The sequence below is a fragment of the Macaca fascicularis genome, chromosome 10 (genome assembly GCF_037993035.2).
Source record: "Macaca fascicularis isolate 582-1 chromosome 10, T2T-MFA8v1.1".
Classification (NCBI taxonomy): Eukaryota; Metazoa; Chordata; class Mammalia; order Primates; family Cercopithecidae; genus Macaca; species Macaca fascicularis.
Genome location: NC_088384.1, coordinates 76,692,920 through 76,718,086, shown reverse-complemented (window position 1 = coordinate 76,718,086; position 25,167 = coordinate 76,692,920). Strand labels below are relative to the sequence as shown.

At 47.0% G+C, this 25,167-nt stretch overlaps 1 protein-coding gene across 2 annotated transcripts in view; it reads right to left on the bottom strand.

Moving 5' to 3' along the window:
* Positions 1-1,360: 1,360 nt before the first annotated feature.
* The window catches only part of JAG1 (jagged canonical Notch ligand 1), a 36,248-nt gene continuing 12,441 nt past the window's right edge, over positions 1,361-25,167 (bottom strand). Inside the window, exons 4-26 of one of the 2 annotated variants that reach the window (XM_005568349.5) lie at positions 22,120-22,374; positions 20,049-20,109; positions 16,128-16,258; positions 15,767-15,886; positions 15,215-15,328; positions 13,880-13,993; positions 13,156-13,269; positions 12,694-12,740; positions 12,181-12,354; positions 11,597-11,747; positions 10,580-10,744; positions 9,640-9,753; positions 9,034-9,147; positions 8,821-8,934; positions 8,542-8,658; positions 8,041-8,068; positions 7,471-7,556; positions 6,178-6,291; positions 5,475-5,584; positions 5,152-5,385; positions 4,805-4,936; positions 4,466-4,616; positions 1,361-3,639 (exon numbers count right to left, since the gene is read on the bottom strand). In XM_005568349.5, the coding sequence (XP_005568406.1) occupies positions 3,182-3,639; positions 4,466-4,616; positions 4,805-4,936; positions 5,152-5,385; positions 5,475-5,584; positions 6,178-6,291; positions 7,471-7,556; positions 8,041-8,068; positions 8,542-8,658; positions 8,821-8,934; positions 9,034-9,147; positions 9,640-9,753; positions 10,580-10,744; positions 11,597-11,747; positions 12,181-12,354; positions 12,694-12,740; positions 13,156-13,269; positions 13,880-13,993; positions 15,215-15,328; positions 15,767-15,886; positions 16,128-16,258; positions 20,049-20,109; positions 22,120-22,374 (3,218 nt within the window). In that variant the 3' untranslated portion in view covers positions 1,361-3,181. The remainder of the gene's footprint in view (positions 3,640-4,465; positions 4,617-4,804; positions 4,937-5,151; positions 5,386-5,474; positions 5,585-6,177; positions 6,292-7,470; positions 7,557-8,040; positions 8,069-8,541; positions 8,659-8,820; positions 8,935-9,033; positions 9,148-9,639; positions 9,754-10,579; positions 10,745-11,596; positions 11,748-12,180; positions 12,355-12,693; positions 12,741-13,155; positions 13,270-13,879; positions 13,994-15,214; positions 15,329-15,766; positions 15,887-16,127; positions 16,259-20,048; positions 20,110-22,119; positions 22,375-25,167) is intronic. The other variant, XM_005568350.5, reaches the window with a different exon arrangement.

The window sequence follows — 25,167 nt, the reverse complement described above, 5'->3', positions numbered from 1 at the left end:
CCTGCTTCCTTTTTCCTGAAGGGGAAAATTCACCCCTCACAATTAAAGTCCTGGCACTGAGGCATGTCTAGAGGAGCCTGATCTATGCCCTCCCAATACCACGGGTGTCCCTGACAGAAGGTGAGATAAGACACCACCCATGAATCCCAAGATCCCTTCCCTCCTGGAATATAGAATTGCAGAGGCTCATTCAACTTTTTTTTTTCTCGGCACAAAAGCATCTGGCAGCTACCCAAGGAATTCTGGGGTCCTACAGAATCCAAGTTTACAAACCACCAGAACAAGGTTTTGCTTCAGGATAGTGTTTGACTCCACTCTGCGAAATGACTGTCCCCTGTCCAGTAGAATCTACACTTCTCCCTCCCTTTGACCCCACCTTACAGAAACCCAGCAGACATTAGTGACAAAGCAGAGCTACGCTAGGGTAGAGCGAGATGTCATGGGAACCTCAACTCTTCACTGTCCGGGTCCTTCAGGCTACCTCCCCAATAAGCCAAAATGGTGTTGGCCACTCTTTGGGTTGTCACAACCCTGAATCCCTTGATGGTCTCTGCTCATGCACAGGGAGCCCGGGACACTTAAAGCCCATCTTTCATTCTTAATCAAGATGTTCCTTAGCACAACTCCAAGCCTAGAAGAAAAAATAAAAGCTTCCCCGAGAACAAAGAAAAATATTCCCATCAGCTTTTCCTCCAAAGTTTGCTGTGCCAGTTGTATGAAAACCGGACGTGTGTGGACAGGCCTGAATGTTGAAGCGCTGGGGGATGGCTCTGAGAAGGGTGAGCTTTGGCTTTCCTAACCAGAAGCAGGGAACTCCTGGTGACTCTGCACGGCTGCTGGAAGCTGTCCATGTGCTTGTTACCACAGCTCTTTCCTTCCGCAGAGGTACCAGAGGCAAAGCTTCTCCCACACCCCACCACGCGATGCGGGGGCAGGGCCTCCACCAGCCACAAGTGAGAGAACCAGAGCTCTCCTGCCCATGACAGGTGGGGACAGCCCCAACTCTGGAACCTCACAGAAGACCAGAACACTAGCACCCCAAGGCTGCATGGTGAGGCCAGAACACTTATTCCCTGGGAACAAGGTGATGAGTGATGAGCCCGAACGCCAGAAGCTTGCAACTACCACCTCCTGTGCCGTGAGGAAACCACCCCATGGGTAAATGTGCACAAGAGTCATTTCAGACCACACCCTTACAACAGGACGTTAATATGAATCTGAGTAGCCAGGGAAAAAAAAAAAAGGCAGACATTAAATCTCCCTGCTCATTTCCCAACACCAATTCCAAACCCTTTAAAACCCTTTCAGTGCGGTGGCCAGTTCCCCTGATTGCTCACAAACAATTCACCTCCACACTACAGGCCATTAATCCAGTGGTGTTTATTCAAGCAGTATTCACACTTGCTGTTGAATAACAAGGGAATCAAGGCTCCCCTAGATGGGGCTCCCGCAGCTCCAGCTTCACAGCAGCCCCAGGTCTTTGAGAACTTCAGATGAGCTTTGTGGTTGAAAAGCCTTTCAGTTCTTCCTCCATGCCTGTTAGGCAGAGCCTATTATACCCCCGATTACCAGAACAGACTCAGCGGGGTGGCAGATGCACAAGGCAAAGCCGGGTAGAACTACGTAAGCTCAGAAGAGGCCACACTGTTCCATGTTTTCATACAAAAAAATTTAATAAATATTACTTTTCAAAATTTATTGCCAAGAACAACACATCAAAGATGCATTTTTATGTTCATATAACACTAATAGGACAACACAAAGTATCTTCACGGTCTCAATGGTGAACCAACAAGATTACTCTGTTTTATAAGCCTTTTTGATCTTGAACTTCGTAATAGCACTTTGATTTCCTCACTTAAGGCAGGCAGTGTACTCTATGGCAAATCTAAACAGTGATCTTACTGGACATTTTATGGTTCAAGTATTCAACTAGCTTATTAGAATACTCCCTAAATGCAGAAGATTAAAAAAAAAAATTCAAATCTACAAGTGGTTCAGTATTACGTACGAATGGTGAAAAGAAATCAGAATTTACAAAGTAAGATTGGTGTGCTTCCAACTTCACACAATTAATTTGATGTTTTTAATCATATTCAACCACTCACATTTTGGCTACGTTAAGTCATAGCTCAACTTGTTCCCTTGCTGCTCTGCAGCAGATCACCTGCCTGTCTCTTTTCAAGTCTAAAGCAGAAAAACAAAAAAACAAAAAACCTGTTCTAGACTAATCCTCACACTGCCTCAGTCAGTCCTTAAAACGTGTTTTAAGTGATGCTATAGAAGGTGTTTTAAACATCTGACGTCGTACAAAAAAATTCCATCAGTATTCTGGGCACGGAAGCCCATCCTATTGTTTTAAAATAAACTATTTTCAAACACCTTAATTTTGGCTTATAGGCAACAAGTAATGAGAAGAATTCAAAAAAAAAAAAAAAAAAAAAAAAGCCATACACTTACAATGCTATCAAAAACCTTCAATTCTAAACACATACATATAAATAAAAAGGAATGATGTTTTAAGGCTCTTGATTATTAAGTTAATAAATCAAATATACACAGTGATTAATAAAAAAGAATTATTTACATAACTATACAAAGTTCTACTTTTGACATTTTTTTCTTCTTTAAATTCTTCATTTTACCAGCAACTGCTGACATCAAAGTCTCCCCTCCCCCAACAACAAAAATACAATAAAAAAAATAAATAATAAAGTCATTTGTGATCGTTGCTGTGGTTCTGAGCTGCAAAGGCACTTTCAAATACAGAACTACTTGTACGTCATCATAAAACCAATATACAAAAACAACTCAAGAGTCAATAAATATAAATAAAACTATGATCTAAGACTGCATCACCATTAGGACATCTGGCAGAAGTGGGAGCTCAAAGACCAGGGGGCTGGGCAGGCTCCTGGGAGCCTGATCCGAGACGTGTTGGCTGCAGAGGGACAGACAACCAGGGTACTGTCGACTAGCTTTTTGCATAGCTGTGAGATGCGGCACTCGATTTCCCAGCCAACCACAGAAACTACCATTGCCAGTGTAAGCCAGCTTGTCAAAACTTAAATTAACACAGGGATTCTAAGTCAACAACAGCCTCAGACTCGAGTATGACACGACAGTTTAAAGAACTACAAGCCCTCAGACTCTACCTAGCGGCAGCAGTGCCCACGGTCTGCTATACGATGTACTCCATCCGATTTAAGCTCTGGGCACTTTCCAAGTCTCTGTTGTCCTGTTTGTTTGTCCAGTTTGGGTGTTTTGTCGGCGTGCCGTTGGGGGGCTTCTCTTCTCTGTCTACCAGCGTGTACGCCGGCTGCTTGGCAAACCGGGCTTTCTGCTGGTGTTTGTCCATGTCGTCCTCTTCTACTTCGGAGTTGTGTGTCCTTATTTTAGACATTTTGGAGTTCTTGTTCTCGTAATCCTTGATGGGGACGGTGTTGGCCCCATGTTTCTCAATGGGGTTTTTGATCTGGTTCAGCTGCTCCCGCACGTTGTTGGTGGTGTTGTCCTCGGAGGCCGAGTGTGTGTGGCTGCCCGGCTTCCGCCGCTTCCGCAAGCACCAGTAGAAGGCCGTCACCAAGCAACAGATCCAAGCCACGGTTAAGACAGAGCTCAGCAAGGGAACCAGGAAATCTGTAAGGCAGGCACAAAACCAATTAACTCTCCAAGAAAGAAAGAAAAAAGCGTCACCGCAGGAACAAAAGAATACCAACAGTGGTTCTCCTGCCCTTTGTCCCTCAGAGGGGGGCCACAGGGACAAGTCCCTTTTCATCATTGCATATGGTCACTTCACAACTTGATAAGCAAATGCTGGGATCAGGCCCCTGTAGACCTTGATACTCTTATCCCTGGAGAGACTGGGTGGAGCAGCAGCTCCTACAGGCTCTTTGACTTCACATGGGGAGAGCAGTGTCTTGTTAAGTCTGGCCACTGAGGCAGCTCAGTACAGGAGTCAGTTTTCAGAACTAGAAACCCGATTCAAATTAGCACAGACAGCTCAAACGTGCCATGGCTCCATGCCCAATCTCTCTCTTGGCTGAAACGGTGCTCGAGATCCTCAGGAGGGAAGCCTGGACATCCTGCAGGGCCATCGAGCCTCACAGCCCTCAGCAGTGGCTGGGCTGTCCCAGGACACCTAAATGCCAAGTCAGGCTTTATACAGCTTCAAACTCAAGGACAAAGGACAAGCGGTGTCCTAGGGCTTTGTCATGGATCTAGACACAATACCTGTTCTGCAGGGAACATTGCATAGTGTGTTGGGAAGGAAAATATGAGGCAGATCTCTATTGTCATGGGCCATGTGACCTTAGTCAAGTAGGCTGCCCTCAGTTCTCTGTTAAATTGGGAGCTCCTGCAAGGGTAGGACACTGCCAAGTAATCCCCCGACCTGATGGCTTTATTGAAGTGTAATGAGATCGTCTGCCATCACACAAATAAACTAGTCCCACTTGACACCTACCTGTTCTGTTCTTCAGAGGCCGCCTCTGAACTCTCACTTCTGCAACAGCAGCAATGAGCGAGCTGTTTCCATCACGTTTACTAACAAGATCGATTATTTTGTCAGTGATTTCCTTGATCGGGTTTCCATCATCCCGTATATCTTCAGCAGACTGGAAAAAGAATGATCAGACTTGAGAGTCAGGGGAATATTCAAAGCAGCCTTTCTTCAAAACTACTTGACAATCTGTGTCTGCAAAGCTTTTTGTCAGTGAATTTGCTCCATTCAGACACTGGTTAACCCAAGTTTGTTAACTGCCTTGCAGTCGAATAGTGAGGTGTGAATGGGTCTTATACTTACAATGGCCACATGTATTTCATTGTTTGCTGAAGGGGAAGGCTCACAAGCAATGTAGATTGAATATTCAGCAGAAACATTCTTCAAAATATTCAAATTCCGCAATTCACTGCAAATGTGTTCTGTCGTAAGACCCTACAACGATTTTAAAAACCCACACACGTAAGATTGAGAGGAAGAACAAAAGGCTGAGATGTTCTCTTTGAGGCTGGGCTAAGTTCAAGCTCACTTTACTATAAGACAGGAATTGAGGCTAGGGAGAACTAGATCCTAGCTCATGACATTCCTCCTTTAAAGCAAGCAAGCAGACATCCACCATTCCAAAATAAAAACAAAAAGTTGTTACGTACTGGTGACATCATCTCCTTGTTAAAGGTAAATGTGATGTTCGCACAGTTATCCTGGTAATAGGAGTCAGAGGTGCACTTCGTCTTCACTGGCTGGAGACTGGAAGACCGACACTCGCCCACACCAGTGCAGGGGTGGACGAAGCACTGGTCGTCCAGGATGGGGATGCAGCTCTGCCCGCTGGGGCACTCGCTGTGCCCTTTGTGGAGCAGGCATGGTCGAGGGCCACACCAGACCTGGAGAAAAACAGAAGCTGGCAGCTTAGCAGGCATGCTCACCCCTGATTCCAGAACACAGGTGAATTGCGGCAGCCATCATGTCCTACCTTTGAGCAGGCGATCCGTCCATTCAGGCATTGGCAGGTATTACAGTCATCATCCCATTTGGCCCCATCTGGTATCACACTCCCCATGGTGATGCAAGGTCTCCCTGAAACTGACAGGTGGAGACTGGTGAGCAGTTTATTTTTCTGTGAACCGGATCAGGGTTCAATTCTTTGGTCCCTGTTATGAAATGGTTACACCTGTGCCCTTTGCTATGTTAAGATCATTCTTCCCACAGTAACAGCATGTATACTTCCTACCTTTGCTGGCTCTGCGCTTGGCCACAAGACCTGCTCTGGCCAATATAACATTGGCAGATGTGATGTAAGCAGAGCCTGTGACCAGCCTCTTGCACGCCTACCATTGGCAAGGAAGGGAATGTGCCCCAGACACAGCCACTGGCCGAACTGAACCCAACCCACAGCACAATCTTTCTGCCCATGCTGCATATCGTAAGCGGTAAAAATAATGCTTGCTGCAAGCCACAGCAGTTTGGGATGGTTTGGTACCCAGTATTGTGGCAACAGCTGACCAAAAACAGCTACCTGTTTTGGGGAAGACTCCTCACGTTTCCTTTTCCTTGTAGCCCCCCACTGCGTGTTCCCTCCCTGAGCACAGTGGCTTATTTGTGAAAAGTCAAAATGGTGACTGCAAAGGTCGCTCACCCCAGAAGACCCATGGGCAGCTGGAGCCTGGCACACATACCTTCCTGGCACTTGGCACCACTGTGCCCTGGAGGGCAGACACACCGGTAGCCATTGATCTCATCCACACAGGTGGCTCCAAAGGCACAAGGTGAAGACTGGCATTCATTGATGTCTAGGAGAAATGGAGTTCAAGTTTAGGGACTGATGGTTTGTAGCAATGTTTTGAGATTTTTATTGACATAATGTACTAGAAAAGCATATTATCATAAGCTTGATGAATTTTCACTCAGGGAAGCAGCATCCAAAAGAAGAAACAGATCATCTATTGCAAAAATCTCCAATCACTGGCCCCCAAAGACCACCACCATCCTGCGTTCTAACAGCGGAGAACCATTTTGGGAGGCAGCAATTTTTAATTTGATTCCTTTCTCTGACAGTGCAATTTACAGCAAGCCTGGCAAAGTTTCCTGGAAAGGGTCAGACGGTAAACACGCCGGGCTTTGTGGAGTATATAGTCTCTGTCACAACTATTCAACTCTTGTGGTATCATGAAAGTAGCCATAGACAATACGTAAATGAATGTGTGGCTCTATGCCAAGAAAACTGTATGTATAAAAACAGACAGTGGGCTGGATACAGCCCCTAGGCCACAGTTTGCCAACTGTTTATTTAGAAACATGAAACAGATACAACCTGTCCCCATCTAGTGCTGAAGACTAGTTAATCCCAGACTTGGATTTCAAGCACCAGTAAAATTTCAGACAATTTGGGTACAAGAATCAAACCATAACTACTCTAGCACCTTTTTTTGTTCTGTAAGAGAAAGGGCTTGTAAAAAAAAAATTAGAGAAAAGGCTCGAAATAATACGTTTTAAACTTCTTGAAAAACTGCATTGCCTGCCCGTATTTTCCTATTTTAGTCATTTCTCCAGGGCCTGATCAGACCCAGCAGAGACAAGCCTCTGGAAGCCACAGTCGTCCTCCCTTCCATTTGTATTAGCTCTATCCTATACCAGTGTAGCTGCGGTTAATGTCTGCTTGCCCATAATTTCATGTTAGTCACGGGGAAATGCACACACTTTCTTCAGGACCCCAGTGTAATCATCAGATTCTGTGGCTGGCACTCTCTCCCCAAGAACAAGGAGGGCGACACCACCCAGGGAACCACCAGCAGGTACCTGGGAGGATCCAGCCTGGGATATCTTAATCCCAGCTGGAAGAGGGAGATCCTTGCTCTCTGAGAGCTACTTAAACGGAATGGTGGCTTTGTTTTTAAAGATGAAAGTCTTGGGCTGAGGTATGGAATGAAGGGGTAAAGCCATTGGGAAAATCAGACAGGGACAGTCCTTACTTATTCTGCAGTCAGGTCCGGCAAAACCCGGGGCACATTCGCACCGGTACCAGTTGTCTCCATCCACACAGGTGCCGCTGTTGTAACTGAGAAAGCAAAGACCGCCTTGGTTACCAACCTCCCAGTCCATGACTCTGGCTGCCAGTCACTCGCATGTCACCACACCAGTTACAGTCAGTGGCTCTCACCCCATGGCTATTGCCTGGGGAGCTTTAAAGAATACTGATGCCTGGGTCCCACCCCCAGAAAGTCTAATTTCGTAGGTCTTGGTTGCAGCCCAGGCAATGGGATTTTTAAAAGCTCCCAGGTGATTCTGGTGTGCAGCCAAGGTTGAAAAATCACTGCTCTAAATGAGGACACAAGCTGGCTAATTAAAGTGTGGTCCGTGGAGCAGCAGGATCGCTTCACCTGGGAGCTTGTTAGAAAAGCAGTCTGAAGCCCCACCCCAGACCTCCTGACTCAGAACTTGCATTTTACACACGATCCCTGGGTGATTCACACACACACGCGCACACACACACACACACACGATACTGGATGAGTGCTGGCTTAAAAGGATGTCACACTTACCAGGGATGAGGGCTGCAGTCATTGGTATCTGCAAAGAAAAGACAACTTAATAGTGAGGCCTTCAAAAGGGAAAGCGGTCTTAGCCCTAAGTAAAACCACCACTTATTTCCTTAATACCCAAATGATAAAGTCGTAGTTAACACCAGCAAAATACCTTCGCTAAATTGGAACCAGGCCCGCACCACACTTAGTTTTGCTGTGGGACACATGTACGCAGGAAGAGGCCCTGGTAGGGGATAGGGGTGGGGGTGAGAATGGAAGGAGACAGGCTGCTGGTCAGACCCAGAGCTGGGAACTGAGACGCCATCTGTCTCCACTTATCTCATTGGCGACTTTCTCATGCCCAGGTCAGGGCTGTATCCCATCAAGTCATTAATGCAGACCCAGGTGATACAAAAGCAGACATCAAACAGCTCTGCTTCTGGTTTCCATTGCAAGTCCCCAAGGGTGTCAGGATCTGCTCCGACAGCCCTGGGAGAGTTCAAGGGGGAGGACACTCACTCTGAGCACAGATGGGCCCCTCCCAGCCTTCCTTGCAGACGCACGTAAAGGACTCGCCGTTGACCACACATGTGCCCCCATTATGGCAGGGGTTGGGCAGGCAGCTACTGTTTCGGGCTATAAAGAAGAGCAGACACGACCACCCTCCCTGAGTATCCAGAAACAGTCTGGAGGGGCAAGAACCAGGCCCAGAGAAATATCATAAGCTCCAGGGGCCAACCAGCAGACACACCCAGGTGGCCATGCCCACTGCAGATCCCACGTGGGACAGAAAGTTACCTATGTTACAGGTGGTTCCTTCCCAGCCGCCAGGACACATGCACTTAAAAGCATCCCCCTCATCATAGCAGGTGCCACCGTTGTTGCACGTGGCCTCGTCACACTGACTGTCACCTGGAGGAAAATATCTCAGTGTGAGTCCCAGTGGCCCCCTCCCACAGGAGACAGAGGGAAGGGTCTCAGAGATAGCATCCAAGGCCAACTACCACTTACGTGAGTGGCAGGTCTTTCCTTTCCACCCGTTTTTACAGTCACAGTAAAAGTCATTGACCAGGTCGCGACACGTGCCCCCATTGTGGCAGGGGTTCTGGCTGCAGTCATTAATATCTAGAATCAAAGAGGAGACAATCGGCTGAAGACCAAGTCCAGGACCACTCACGACAGGCGAGAGCCAAGCCTTTCCTACTGCTACATCCAACACCCTATTCTGAGAACAGCCGTAGTACTTTAACACAATCAGGCTTTTCCAGGAATAAAGGAGCTCCCAACCAGGTTACTTTGAATGCCACAAGTTAGGCAAGATGTGGGGTGGGCCTCTGGAAGTCCCATGGAAATTAAAGTAGAAATATGACTTTCCTTGCAAGCAGGAATATTTGTTACACAGTCTAATTCTATAGCTCCTCAGCAGAAATTCCTCCCCATAAGCTGTCATCAGTACTCAAACGCAAATGAGACACAAGTGATACTGTCCTATTGCAGAAATCACTGGGGTCTTGCTTCCAGAGATTTCCAGGACAAAGAAAGATTTCCCACGTTGAAGTGGGATCCCTCCAACATGACCCATACATCCCAGAGCTCCCCAAACAGTGGCAGACTCACTGGTTTCACAGTAGGCCCCCTCCCAGCCGTCACTACAGATGCACTTGTAGGAGTTGACACCATCGATGCAAGTACCACCGTTTCTACAGGGGTTGCTCTCACAGTCATTAATATCTACCAAACAAAGCAAAAAAAAAAAGAGCTGAAGGACAAGTGAAGCCATAGACAAGCACTGTTCGGCAGTTTTCATGGCTCCCTCCTGACACAATGCACCTGGCACCTCCACCTGCCACCCTCCATCAGGGCTGTTTCTCAAATTAGGCGGCTTATCAAGCAGAAACTTCCAGAGTGCCTTACCCACTTAATGCCCTCACATGGGCATTCAGTCACCTGTACTTGGTGAAAGTGGGGAAGAAACTCCTAAACAGGAACCACCCAACCTAGCAACATTCCAGAATGTTCCAACATAGATATGGAGGCTCCGAGGCAGAGTGATCTGGTAAATTGAACACGACCTCAGTCTTAGATCCAGATGTAAAGATAAGCCTCGACCGGTCTTCCCCAGCCTTGCTGTTTCTGATTAAAACAATTTCAACACTGCGGGGTGCAGTGGCTCACACCTGTAATCCCAGCACTTTGGGAGGCCGAGTGGGCAGGGCGGATCATCTGAGGTTGGGAGTTCAAGACCAGCCTGACCAATATGGGGAAACCCCATCTCTACTAAAAATACAAAATTAGCTGGGCATGGTGGCACATGCCTGTAATCCCAGCAACTGAGAAAGGCTGAGGCAGGCAGGAGAATCGCTTGAACCTGGGAGGCCAAGGTTGCAGTGAGCCAAGATGGCGCCACTGCACTCTAGCCTGGGCAAGAGCAGCGAAATTTGGTCTCAAAAAAAAAAAAGAAAAAAGAAAAAACTTTCAACACCAATGATCCCAAGGCGGGGCAGGGGCAGGGGCAGACCGGGGAGCACTGGTCCCTTCCCGGATGAGGGAGTCTTACTTTCATGGCAGTATGTTCCCGTGAAGCCTTTGTTACAGTCACAGGTGAATTTGCCTCCCGACTGACTCTTGCACTTCCCGTGGGGACCACAGACATTCGAGGAAATATACCGCACCCCTTCAGGTGTGTCGTTGGAAGCCATGGCCACTGTGCAACTGTCAATCACTAGAAGATAGGCTTGGGATCAGATCATAGTCATGCACCCACAGACGCAGCATTCCTACGCCAAGGGCCTGGGCCAAGCCCACTTTCCTGGAGACAGGGACCCTCTGGCTAATGAGACACACCCCAGGGAAGCCAAGATACTGGCAACATGCCACATCACATTATGATGTGGCAAAGTCGAGACTCCAGGCAAAGAGTTTTAAAGCATTTTCTCCCTCCACAACCAGGAAAACCCACGTGTTTGCAGGTCCCCTTCATGCTACTTTTGACATCTACCCAATTTGGTAAACACTTGCTAAGGAAAAAGGACCTGCTTTATTCACTTCCTTTTTGACCTTAAGCAAGGCTCAAGGACAATCTTATAGAAGCTTTAAATGTTGTGCTACCTAATACAGCAGCCACCGGCCACATGTGGCTATTTACATTTAAATGAACTAAAATGAAATAAAATCAGTTTCTAGTTGCGCTAGTCACAGTCTACATTGCCTGGGGCTCCCACACCTGACCGTGCAGATACAGAACATTCCCCCAGTCTGCCGTTGCAGGAAGTTCTGTTGACAGTGTTGTTCTCAGGCATTTGCCTCAGCGTTGCACATCAGCCCACCCCAGAACAGGAATGCTAAATGGATTTCACATTCTCTCCCCTGGGCTACTTGTAGACATGGCTCTCCCACTGGCAGGCCTGAATAGATTGTTTCCACGTGTTGCGGCCCGCTACACAGACAGGATCATTTCACTGTAGCGGTCCTCCTCACCAATACATTACTTCTCAAGTGTAGCAAGGGGCAGTGGTAGTAAGTAGGGACAAAAGGAGAAAGTGGAGACAGCCAGGTCCCAGGAGAAGGGAGGTACCTTCACAGGGGGTCGTGCGGCAGTGGTCTTTCAGGTGTGAGCAGTTCTTGCCCTCATAGTCCTCGGGGCACTTGCAGAAATAGTCGCTGGCACGGTTGTAGCACTGGGCACCGTTCTGGCAGGGATTAGGCTCACAATAATCGATGTCCAGCTGCAAATATCAGGAACAGGGAAAAGGGGGAGGGATCAGGGTAAAACAAAGGTGTCATGATAACTTCTCTGGGGCAGCAGGCACTGGAATCTGACAGTTCCTTCTGTTTCTATTAAAGTCACCCTGTAAGATACATGTCCATGCCCTAGGGACTGCCAATGTCCATATTTGAAACAATGGAGCAGAGTGGGAGAGGGAGCCCAAGAGGGGCTGGAGGGAACCAAATAGAACACAAAGACGAAGACACTAAGAAGAAAATAATTCGTCAATATCTCCTTCCACCAGCATTTGTCTAGCAGAGACTCATCAATAGGATGTTAATAGATGTCAGGAAATTCCAGACATAAGAGCTGAGGGAGGAGTAAAGGGGAAGCGGAGGAGGCAGCGGCTCTGCTGTAAAAACTTGGCCATCTGAGGTTTTGCCACCACTCACCTGACAGAGGTTTCCAGAGAAACCAGTGGGACACAGACACTGGAATCTGTTGATTTCATTCTGACAGTGACCCCCATTCAAACAGGGGTTGCTGGCACATTCATCGATGTCTCTCTCACAATGATCGCCTGCATAGCCAGGTGGACAGATACAGCGATAACCATTAACCAAATCCTGGAAGAGGAGAAGGGGAGAGAGAGACACGTGCTTTTTTTTCTATGTATTCCACAAACACAGGGCTTCAGTGGTTTAGCATGACTGTTGCGGTTTAGCTGGTTCACTGAAATAGCCAAATGCCAAACCTCTGAAAACGGTTAGAGGAATTTCTACGTGCATGCCTTCAAAATGACTCCCACGAGGCTGGGGTAATATAAGCCCTAGTGAAACTTCCGAGAGGCTCGTTTTTCACCCGAGTTTTTAAATCTCACAGGGACAGAGCTCTCCCAGTGTCACACAAATCTAAAGATTTGTTGTCAATTGTCAAAGTTTTGATTTAAGCAAAGATTTACATACCCGACAGGAGGCGTCATTCTGACACTGGCCAAGGCAGTCATTAATATCTAAAAAATAAATAAGTCATCATTTTAAAGAGGTAATTTACAGTGAAATTGGGCTTAATTGAAAAGCCTTCTCAGCTCAGGATAGATAAGTTTCAAATCAGATTTCCTGTGTGCTTCCCGTGAGATAAGGTTATTATGCTGGGTGGGGACCCTCCCTAATTCTTCCAGAATGAGAGAGTGAAACTTCACATCATTGTTTCAGCCACATTATCAGAATATGGCTGGTTTTAGCAGCTAAATGAGCCTGATAAAGTGTGTGTGTTCACTGCTGCACTGACCACTCCCTCTCAAAAAAACATTCCCACTCTAAGGTTTTCCTTCTACTGCTCGAGGCGTAGAACTGGAGCCTCACCACAGACCAGCAAGTCGGCTACCCAAGTTCCATGAAAATCAAAATGGAAACAAAGTCACTCACTTATGTCACAATTCTGACCCATCCAGCCAGGAAGACAGTCGCAGTAGTAGCTGGCAATGAGATTCTTACAGGATTTGGCGTTTACACAAGGTTTGGCCTCACATTCATTTGCATCTGAAAGGAGATGGGGATGAGCATGAGAAATGAAGTTCAACCCGCATCTCCCCCACTTTGTAAAAAAGAAAAGAACAGGCCAGAGTTTGTCGGAGACATGAGACCTTTTAATAAGCTAGCTAAATAAAAGATACTAGAGGTTCCCTCTATTTTAAGCATCTGATCCCTCTCCCTAGCCATTATCCAATAAGAACGCTAATTGATAACTTTCCAGCTGCTAGTTAACCAGCCCCCAACAGAAGAGCAGAAAGCCACCAGGCATTTCTGTGCAAAACCCAGCGCAGCCTAGTTGCTGGGATTTAAATGTGGCAAAAAGAATGCAGACAGCTCATTCCTCATGAGATCATCCCCGTTTGGAACCCAGCTGAACACTCCTCGGACAGACGATTGACATGGTTCAAGGAATCCCACGACTTTCCCACAGGGCCTAAAAGAGCTAGTCCATTTGCATTCAAGTTATTTCTCCCAAGCCCGCTAGACTCTTGATAATAAATCACTTCTTAGCATGATGGAGTGTGAACTCACACTGCTGGCCACACGCTCGTCTTCTGTAATGGCTTTGACAAAGCCAACCTTGACATAAAAATTACAGTCGCAGGGATTTTCTTACCTAACTGGCACGTTTTGCCAGTCCACTGTGGAGGGCACACACACTTAAATCCGTTAACCAGGTCCTGGCAGGTGCCCCCGTGGGAACAGTTATTAGGAGAACAGTCATCAATGTCTGGTCAACAAGAAAAGGAGGGGGTTGACAATTTAATTCAATCCATCTGACAATTAGATCCTTTAACATCACCTCTCACATGAGGGGCTGTCATTGAAGAGCGAGACACCTGCTACAAAGAAAGCTACAGCAGGACAAGTGGGACAGTGACGATAAGGCCGAAGCCTTGATTTTAGCTTTAAATCCCCCACTGCCCCAGTTCATGTAATCCCCAACCTAAGCAGTGGCGGAGAAAGACAGCTGGATCCTGACAGAGCATCCGCCCAGGAGGAACACAGGACATCTCTATCTGCCTAATCTTTATTTTTAAAGAAAAGTTTCATCATGGCTCAGAAGTAGCTAAGGAGTAAGGAAAAACAGTTCTTTACAGGTGGAAAACCTTATTCCTCTTATTTGCTTAGAGTCTGCCCAAAAGAGCACACCTAGAGGCTGCATTCTCCACTTCTGCTCTGACCAGAGAGAACTCCTGACAATTTATCAAGTATTCACTTTTGTGTCTTTATGACAACCCTCGGAGACGGCAATTGCTACTGTGCCATTTAAAGAGGGCCCAGGGAGCTTCTGTGGCCTGCTGGAGTTCTGCCAAGTGACGGGTGGGGGCCCGGGACCAGCACAGGCAAGCAGACCCCAGAAATCCACATCCATAACCACACCTGGGGTGCTGATGACAGCGGTTCTCAGGCCTGGCTGCACTGCAGAATTTCAGAAGTTTATCAGAGACCATGGACTCCCGGATTCTGGAGGGAATCTGGGGGACCCAGAGATTTACACTGTAAGGCACCCCAGGTGATTCTGACATACAGCCCTGTCTCACAGCCAAAGGAACTCTGCAGGCCACGTTCTTCTTTTGGGGCCCCCTGGCCCTATGACAAAATCCAGTAGTGAGTGACAACCTCCCCTGAAGGCAGGCTCTCCATGGCTGCAAGGAGAATAACCACAACTGGAAGGTGGCCAGCTCCAGGAAGCAGATGCAAAGGAACAAGCGATTCCACGAGGACGTTCCTTCCAAGAACAGATACATGCACTACCTTAGTGGGACAGGATAGGGGTGCTGGGAGACTTCCAAACACACAAGCCGCCAGACTGCTTACCAGACTTATGCCTGCACCCGCCCCTCTCCCGCTGAGACGTGCACACTGGACAAGCCTAGGTACCTCTCCCCAGCGTGGTATCTTGGCACAAGGATCCTTAGAATGGACACAGGCTGAAAATTGGACTTACTTGTAGAGCACGTGGGGCCGGTCCAGCCTGGGGAACACTCACACTCAAAGCCCAGGGAGGTCTCCTTACAGCTGCCTCTGTTGTGGCAGGGATCAGAGAGGCAGGCGTGCTCAGCTGCAAAAACCAGGATGGCAGTCAGCGAGGGATGCCTGCGCACCGCTGCCTCCCCACGCCCCGCCCTCCAACCGAATCCCACACCACAGCCACTAGTGCAAGCATATTTCAAAAACCAAAAGCAAGCGTGTGATAGAAGCCTGCTGTGTCTAGGAAAGAAAGGAAGTCATCTTTCTCACTGAGCTGTCTCTAACCACATTCCGAGACATCGTAGAGCTGGGGTCATTTCATCTCCCGCTGCCTCCTATATGAATCAACATCATCCAAAAAACCTTCGGGACTTGAAAGTTACAAAGGCCTATAGAATGGCTGGGATAAGGCCTATCTTTGGAGGCTATTTGCACTTTTTTTTCCTTACACAAGTCCTTAAGTATATTTTTTAAAGGCTGAGTACAGAAAAATTAGACAAAGGACTCTCATTCAGCTTGGACCACTTACCAATTTCACAGTTGGGTCCTGAATACCCCTCAGGGCAGGAACACTGATATTTGTCAGGGCCTGTGTTGCTACAAGTTCCCCCGTTGAGACACGGCTGATGGGTCCCACAGTAATTGAGATCTGCCAAAAAGATCCTGGAGTCACTAAGAGACGCCTGTGAAGGTGGCGAACCTGCCATGTTTCTAGCCCCAATCGTCTTTTAAAAAGAAAACCAGAAAACCCACACAGCATTCAAGGAGAATTCAGAATAAAAGCCCCTGCCAATAAAATTAAAAACCAAATTACTGCCATCCCACCCCCAGATCCCACACTCCTTCCGAGGCCCGCATCCCACCCTGGGTCTCATCCCTAGGGGCTATACCTTTGTCACAGAGCTGGCCGCCCCAGTTGGTCTCACAGAGGCACTGCCAGGGCTCGTTACAGATGCCGTGGACGCACCCCGGGTGCGGGATGCACTTATCACAGTACAGGCCTTGCCAGCCGTACTGGCACCTGGAGACACACAGCACACCTGCAGGTTAGCCTTTTGAACATTAAGAGAGACCTGCACAATCCAAACGGAAGACTGCAAAGTCCAGGCTTTTTCTGTTTTGTGTCTGGGGACAGGGTGGTAGACTCCCAAGGCTCATCAGGGGCTCCGTAGAAACAAACATTTTCACAGTTGGGCTGAGGTCCCCTCCCAGCCGACTCCTGACAAAAGGAGGGCTGTTTGGGAAGAGACCAGCATGGGGATGCCCTTCACAAAGCCACTCTCTTCTCAGGCTCACACGAGTGAGCCAAAGGTGAAGGCGTAGAATAAATCAACCTGCGCACCTAGTTGCGACAGACTGTAGAGAAAGGACTCTCCTGGTGACAAGAGGGCTACGCCAAAGTCTCTGCAGACGCCGCACTTGCCGCTCTGCTCTTTGTCTGCACAGAAAGTCACGACCCCAGCTCACAGAAAGGCAACAAGTCACCAACTGCAGCAGGAAACCGCGTCACGATGACGCTTTATTCAAAAAAAAAAAAAACAAGGAGAGAAAGGGGCACCCTCCTCCCTTGGCCAAGGCCAGAGTAGGCGCTCTAAACCCACTTCTATAGGGAAGGAGAAGGAAATGACAACACTTGGAACCAACTCCATAATTTGTGTCCCATTACTGTGTGCTAATTTATAGTGATTTCTTGCTTTGCCAAGAAAAGAAAAAAAAAGAAAGCAGTCTGCTTAATTTATCTAGTATTGGGGGAGTTGAGGTTCTTTTATATAAGCACCTTGATTAATCGTACTCTTTTGGGGCCAAATAGTGCCTTTGATCCCCAAATAAAAACAAAAACAAAACAACTTTCACCTGGGGTGGGAGCGGGCAGCATCTCAAACCACTCTCCCTTCAAGTTTCAAGCCCTCTGAAACTGTAATTGCCTTCTCAAGAGCCAAGTTTTAACAAGGGTGGGGGAAGGCAGGGAGAAACATCAACTAGCCTGCCGGTGGAGGGCGGAGGGCGGAGGGTGGAGGGTGGGGTGCGGGTGGGATGGGCAACATGTTTCCAGAATGGGACCCGGGAAAAGCCCCGATCAGCGCCAACCCCCTAAGCTGCTCGGCTGTAACTCTGGAAAACAAACCTCCCCCTCCAACTCCCCAGAAGGAAAGGCTTTCGGTTTCCCAAGAGCGGGAGGCAGGCTAGCAAATCCTTGTCATGGGAAAATTATAGGGAGCTAGCTAATAGCTAATCACCCACGGCTGAGAGTCAACTTAACCCCTGAGAATACTGACTAACCACTTCCTAACTTCTAAAACCCAGCCGTGCACACCCACATGCAAAGAATCACTAGAATGTGTGGTTTAAAGTTAGACACTGGATTCTGGTTTCTGTAAAGTGGAATGTCAACGTGACAAGTGACTAGAGGAGTAAGATAAGAACAAAATTACAATCTAAATAAGTTCTCAAAAGCGCACACCCACGTTAGTGGGAGGTAGGGGGGTAGCCATTCTGTCAAGGCTGATATTCTTAGCCTGAAAGATAGTGAGAGGGAACTGATTACGAAATGGCAATATTCTCACCGTCTTCCCTTATTCTCTTCCAAATTCAGGATCACTAGGCCTCTTCGAGCTGCCTCATAAAGGCAAGGAGAGGCAGCTGAGGACCCAACCTCACCTAATTAAAGAGACCTCAATCCCCAAGCATAAAAAAGCAACCACAAGAGGCCATGGATGACTTCAAAAGAAAACAAATAAAAATACTGACCCTAAAAGAGGTACCAACCAAGTTATCCCAGTTTAATAATATATGATTAAGATTCTCATGAGAAATTGAAGTGACTTTCCTCAGATGATGATTCATAATTAAGTTTGATATTATTGGCAGCCTTGCAATAAGCAAGCATGTATACCCAGGGAAAGGGACTCAGTCTACTTGGGAACAACAAAAACCAGTAAATTCTCATGTGGGGGTGAAAAAAAAAATAACCTGTGTAATACATAATCCAAAAGACAAGTTGCAGGTAACTTGCCATTCAACTATTTCAGCGGCAGGACACAACCTGAACTTCCTCAGTGTGAAGGTTCTGTTTTGACTTTCTTTCAAGGTAGGGAGAAAACTGGGCTGGGAGACTATGCAAATGATGTGTGGGAAAGTCGCACCTTAAGTAAATAAGGCCATCAGTGCGTGTCTGGGCAGGGAGAGGGAGGTGGGACTTCGAAAGAGAAAGGGCTAAATTCTGGAAACAAAGCCTGTTGTTCTGGCTGGGAGGGCCCTCCCCTGTATAGCTGTATGTGTGTTCTGATGACAGCAGCACAAATCACAGTCGGCCTCCGCTGATACCCATCTGAGCAGGGAGCAGGCTTGGAATCACTAATAGCACTGCCATTGGGACTTTCTCCAGAATACCCTTAATTAGGAAGAGTTAAGGTAGGTGGATTCCTGCTCCACCTTTGACAGCAGTGCTGTTAAACACTACAGTTCACCGCCACCAATGGGAGACAGGAGAAGCCCCTCAGCCTTCCAGGAAATAAACTATCTTTTTGAAATGTAGGAAGAGACAATTCAGGACAACCAGTTCTTAATGTAGGGTTCCCTGTTCCCCCTTGCGTGGGAGGGGAGCAGACGGAGTGGTGGAATCACAAAGGTAAAGGCCACAGTTAGTTCTCTTCAAAGCAGCAGCCTCAACATTTACCAAGCAGCAAAGTCATGTGGCAAGCTTGTCAAATGCAGACTCCTAGGCCAAACCAAGGACTGGGATTCTACAGATGTGGGATGGAGCCCACGAACCTGCATTTTAACAGCTCCCTTGTTAATTCTGGAAGTTACACTTTCAGTACTGAGGTTTTGGGGCAGTGATCGCTGATGGTTCCATCAGCAGGATCGCTTGGGGGCTTGTTAGAAATGCAGAAACCTGGGCCCAGCCCAGACCTATAGAATCAAGACCTGCGTTTTAATAAGAGCCCCCAATAACGTTAGTTTGGCACATACTGGTTTAGACTATGTTTCGTAAGAGTCTCTTCACTCATGTCAGAGTAGCTTTTGGGGCAAAAGTGACAGGTTCAAAGGATCCATTTCGTGTTACTCCATAAAATTTGGGAAGAGGGAGAGTAAAGCATAGGACTGCCAAAAACACTGCAGACACCAACAATATTTCCCTAAATAAGCCTTTTCCAAATTGGCATAATATAAATTTCAAGAAGTTCCAAAATCCGCCATCGTGAAGTGGTCAGGGCAGGCCTCCCTTTGGCTTCTGCATTGTTCCTGGACCATAAAGGAACAGACTTCAAAGGACTGCAGCAAAAGTCTACATTCATCAGGCTCAACTGACAAGATTCCGGGGCAGCCATTAACCTCTCAGCACCAACCCAGCTCCCGCCTGCAAAGGGGCCAGGAGATTGGACTAATCCCATTCTAAAGAATGCTGGACTTTCGCCTATTGATGGGAAAAGTGGGGGAGGGGGCTGGGAGAAGAAAACCTTGGTGGAAGAGGAGGAGAGAGATGCAAAGACACAAGCCCACATCCCTCCACCTAGCCCATTAGCACTGTAAGGGAAGATTATAAAAATGTGTTATCAATTTACAGAACAGTTAATACATGAAGTCACTGGCTATGCCCAAAGAGTTTCTTTTTATTCCAAGAGAGAAGTGGTGTGTGCATTCCACCAGACAGCTGGTATAATTTAATAAGCTTCGGATGTGTCTATCTGAATTTTTTAAAAAAGCTTTCTTGTTATCCAAGGAAAAAGAGGCATAGTCGCAATAAAATCAGTCCCTCTCTTACATAAAGGAAAATTAAAAGAAATCTCACAAAAGACCAGTTTATTTACCTGCAGTCACCCGGGAGTTTGCAAGACCCATGCTTGGGACTGCAGCCTTGTCGGCAAATAGCTGTAAAAAACAGAGAAGGGCGTGTCAGCACACTGCCTGCTCCTTGCATCGCCACAGTCATGAGAATGGCCCATTGCATTAAAGTCTGCAAATTCCACAATTTTAATAGATCTCATATCAAGTCCCTTGTAAGGAGAGGAAGATGGGAGAGGCCCAAATAACAAAACCAGCTTTAAACTTCAAGGCCTTGTTAGCAGATCCTGAAAACATGATATTGTTTGGGGACAAAATGCAGACAAGTTGATGAGGGAACAGGGACCTTCGTCCAGCCTCTCTAAACCATAGCTACCCTGGCTCCTTGAGCAGAGCTTGGTCAGCTTCCATTCTGCCCACACCCTTTTCATTAGAAGAAAAAAAGGTATAGATAATCCTTCCCCATCCCACCAGGACACGTTCAGATGAGCCTCAGGCTTAAAAAAAAAGAAAAAAAAATCCATACCAAATGCCTGGTTTCAAAATTCCACAGGACTAACAGAGCCAACCAGGCTGGATTCATTGGGCAGGCTAATCTGGTGGCCAGATCTGGTGAGATTTTTGTAAAGTACCCTTGCAGAGCGATTCTCTACTTCATTTAAAAAAAAAAAAAAAAGTGACTTTTTAAAAAATGTCAGTTTATAAGACCAGGCACAGTGGCTCATGCCTATAATCCCAACACTTTGGGAGGTTGAGGCAGAAGGATAGCCTGAGGCCAGGAGTTTGAGACCAGCCTCAACAACACAGCAAGACTCTGTCTACACAAAATAAAAAAGCTGGGAAAGCTGGGTGTGGTGGCATGTGCCTATAGTCCCAGCTACTTGGGAGGCTGAGGCAGGAGGATCACTTGAGCCCAGGAGTTCAAGGCTCCAGTGAGCCCTGATTGTGCCATCATGGGTGACAAAGTGAGCACTTTATCTTAAAAAAAAAAAAAAAACACCAAACAAAAAACCCACACTAAGTGTTAGGTCATTTAATTTTTCAAACACACTAAAATATGTTAATCAATTTCCCTTTTCATTTGAATTCCAGAAATGCCATCCTTTTTAAACTCTTGTCTCCAATTATTTAAGAAAGCATTAGTACTACCCGGGAGATCTGCAAATTCCTTCCCCCATGCCCCATCCCTCTGTCATGGTTATAAAACTCACTTCGAAATTGAGTTTATCAAAAGAATTTACCTAATTATCATGTAAAATAAGCAGAGTACATTATTGCTCATGAGGGGATATTACACAGTCAACAGAATTACCCATCAAGTTGCTATGAACTGGAATCACTGAATTCTATAAAGGGACTGGGACAGTAGACAGTACAGAGGCTAAAAGTGGGCTCAGTCCTCCATCAGTAGGAAAGCTTGAGCTAACCACATACCTCTCCCCCTCAATGCCATGACCCCAAAGACGCCCAGTGAAAACTTGCTGCAAGGCTACCCCGAATGCAGGGGCTATCATTTCCTACAGGATTGCCTGTTCAGACATCAACTGGGCTAACCTAGTCCTGTCTGGCATCTATTTTGGGTCAAGTTCCTTAGAAGCAGAGTCTGAGAAGGGGATCTGGACATAGGTAGAAGGAATTGAGGGAAGCAGAAAGGGGTAGGGGAAGGAGCTGAGCAAGAACATGGTCTCAACTGGAGTCTGATTTCAGCCTAGTCCCAGGGTAAGCTCTAGAGTGCGCACTGTACTACTGTTTTAAGGCAAAGGAAGCTGGCCTTTGTAGCCCAGTCTGTCAATCACTGACTCTGAGCTGGAGGAATGGGGCATGCACTGGTTTGGCCAAGGACGAGTCTCCTGAGAAGGAGCAGCTGTGAGCTGTTGGCAGCCAACACAGCACCTGGGGGATGGCGATGTCAGTAAAGGGGATCTGGATGGGGCACCAACAGCATCTTCTACACTCAGCATCTTCATGCTGCAGGCCCTGAATAACAGCCAAAATCCCACCCCACCTGAGATAGCCACATGCCACCTGCCTGCTGGTGGGGGGATAAATGGACACTAAAAGCCACAGGCATATGTGCACATGCACACACACACATACCTCTGTTACATTCGGGGCCCATCCAGCCTTCCATGCAAGTTTTGTTGCCATTCTGGTCACAGGCATAGTGTCCAAAGAAGTCATCTCTGGGGCGGCAGAACTTATTGCAGCCAAAGCCATAGTAGTAGTCATCACAGGTCACGCGGATCTGATACTCAAAGTGGGCAACGCCCGTGTTTTGCTTCAGCGTCTGCCACTGCCGGCTGGGGTTGATCATGCCCGAGTGAGAAGCCTTTTCAATAATACTGTCAGGTTCTAAAGACAAAATGATGAATCGTGTTAAATATTCACATTGGAGCCTTCTTCCCTGACCGTTTTGGCTTTTTAAAATAAAAACATACGCACATGCTACGAAATTATATCCGTTGTACAAAAAGGCAAAGAAATGAAAAAGGTTATGCCCTTACCTAGAGACAACCTGTTACCACTTATTTACCTTCTTTCATGGGTACACAGTATTTCATTGTCTGGAAACACCAATAAATAATTTACCTAGTCCCTGACATGTGGGCATGTGAGTCGTCTGGGCTTCCTACTATTAAACAAAGCCACAGTGCGCATTCCTGGAACGTATCTGCCTGTGTACGGTTCCCGCAATCCGACACTCTAGAAATGGAAGTGCCGAATCAGAGCATGTGCACAACCAATCGGCATCTGTCCACAATCTCAAACTACCCAGTCTGTCCTCCCACCACCCAGGAAGCTGTGCTTCCCAATAACACTGCCAACGTTGTACATTATCAAACCTTCTCATCTATGCCTGATAGGTAAAGAGGTATCTCGTTTAATTAGCATTTAATTAAGTGATGGTGACAGTCCTTTCTGGTAGTTATAAAACCATTTATATTTGTTCCTGTGACCAGCAACAGCCTCTCTCCTCTGCCAACTTTTCTATTACATTGCCATACTGACTTGCAAGAGCTCTTTACATATGAGAGAAAGTAGCTTCCCATGGAAATGTTGCTCTTGAAGAAATTTCATTATTCCAGATAAAGGTCAGCAATCATTTCTGGTTTTAGAGTTTCGTGTCTTGCTCAGAAAAGCTTTTTGTCCATTCCGAAACTCTTAACTGGAAGCCCAGGAGAGGACTGAGTTACATTTTTTAAAAAAGTGTTAACATGGCAACCTTTAAAGCCAGCCCTTAAATACCAACACCTTGAATTTGATGCATTCCACCTTTCTCCCCTGCCCAGAAGGCAGATGGAAGAATAACTCACCAAAGTTTAGACACAGGTAAATCGAGGGGATGGTTTTTTTTCTTTTTTTTTTTTTTTTTGAGTCAAGTCATGCTCCCGGAAAAAAGAGCTTACTGAGGAAAAGAAACACCTCCAGCTCAAGCAGCTCTCAGGAGTAAGTAGTCCCTGCCCTGAGGCCATTTATGATCTAGTTTGAGAAGAGACAGGTACAAAAATAGCTCAAACATCAGGTGCCAGGAGTTCAGGTGAGGGATCTGAAAAGGCAGCGAGGCACTAAGTCAGCACCCCAGCCTGGTTTTGTGTTTGTTTTCTTAAACCTGTTAGCACCAACTCTCCATCACCTTGTCAAATCCAAGGCCATCTTGGAGAGACAGAGACTTGCAATGTCTGTGTGATTCTTAACCACCCACATGGCTGTTTTTCTAGGCCTCGGGCCCGTGCTCCTTTACAAACTGATGCAAGCCCTGTAGGTGACCAGGAGAGAAGGGACTCCTGGGTGGCTTCATCCACACATCCCACTTCCAACAGGGCCCCAGTATTCACCCTCTGGGGCTCTCAAACTGCTGCGTGGGCAAGACAAGCCTTGAACAAGCCCACATACCTGCGGCCTGACACCCCGGCAGCACTGAACCACTTGCAGGTAACACTTTCCTCATTTTTGCAAATAAACAGAGGCCAAGGAATGACAAAAATGTCTCTCCATTAACTATGTTTGCTCTGCTGGTTCAGTTAAAAAGCATAGTGGGCTATTACCACACGCTTACAAGATCTTCATAAAAGGGATCGGTTAAACACACTAGCCATGGCTCAAAGGCATCTAGGTTCTGAGGCTCGTATCAACAACAAACAGTTCAGACAAAAGTTCAGGGCAATCCTAGGGGTACAAGACTGATATGTACTTTTCAGTCACGCAGTAAGCTTTCCACTTATTTCCGGGAAGTGCCGTGTAGAGGATCACTTCAGAATCTTCAGTGGAGCTAATAGAGCTGCATACATAACTTCACACCTGCTCAGGGAGGGAGTCAAGCATGTCTGGGTTCGAACACCTCTGCTGCCTGCTTCCTGATCACGCTTCCCTTCAGCTTGGGGCACCGGAAAGGTTATCTGTGGCAGTTCACTTGGCAGTCCAGCCTTGTGATTGGAAAAGGACGTCACCATGCCTCTCTGCAATCCCTAGTGCCATGAAGATGAATCACGAAGAATCTATGACCACCTCGCAGGCCATGGAGGAGGTGATGAAGGGCGAGTCTCAGCATAACCTGGGACCACACCAACCCGAAAACCTAGAAGGGGGCCTCAGAGAAAACCTGGTCTGAAGTGTGCCTATGTATGCTTACATGTCTACTGTGCATTACAGTAAACTGAAACCATTTGCTCTGGGGGAGAAAGAAATTTGGAACTCTATATACCACAATCCCAAAATGTAATAAAAGACTTTGAAGGACCGATGACAGAAGGACCAGCCTTAAATACTTTCGAATACATAAACAGAACCTAGGCTATATTTGGGCCCGAGTCTGCCTGTGAGGGCTCACTGCAGAGCTGATAGAAGGAATTCTCTGCCCTAAAACTCAGGGCTCTGCCTTTGATTTACCATCTGAAGCCAGAACGTTTACAACTCGCTTGGGTCCCACAGGGCAGCCAACTCCATTTGGGCTTCTGAACATCCTCAGCTTCTGCCCTGTGGAGTGCAGTCCAGAGGGAGTGGCTCAGGGTGAAGAAAGGAACAAAACACTCCAGGTAGCATAAACAGCATGTGCAAAGGTCCTGAGGCAGGAGAGCACGCGATATAGTTGAGGATAGAAAAGCAACTGCTAGGGTATGGCCAGGCTATAGACACGATGGACATGGT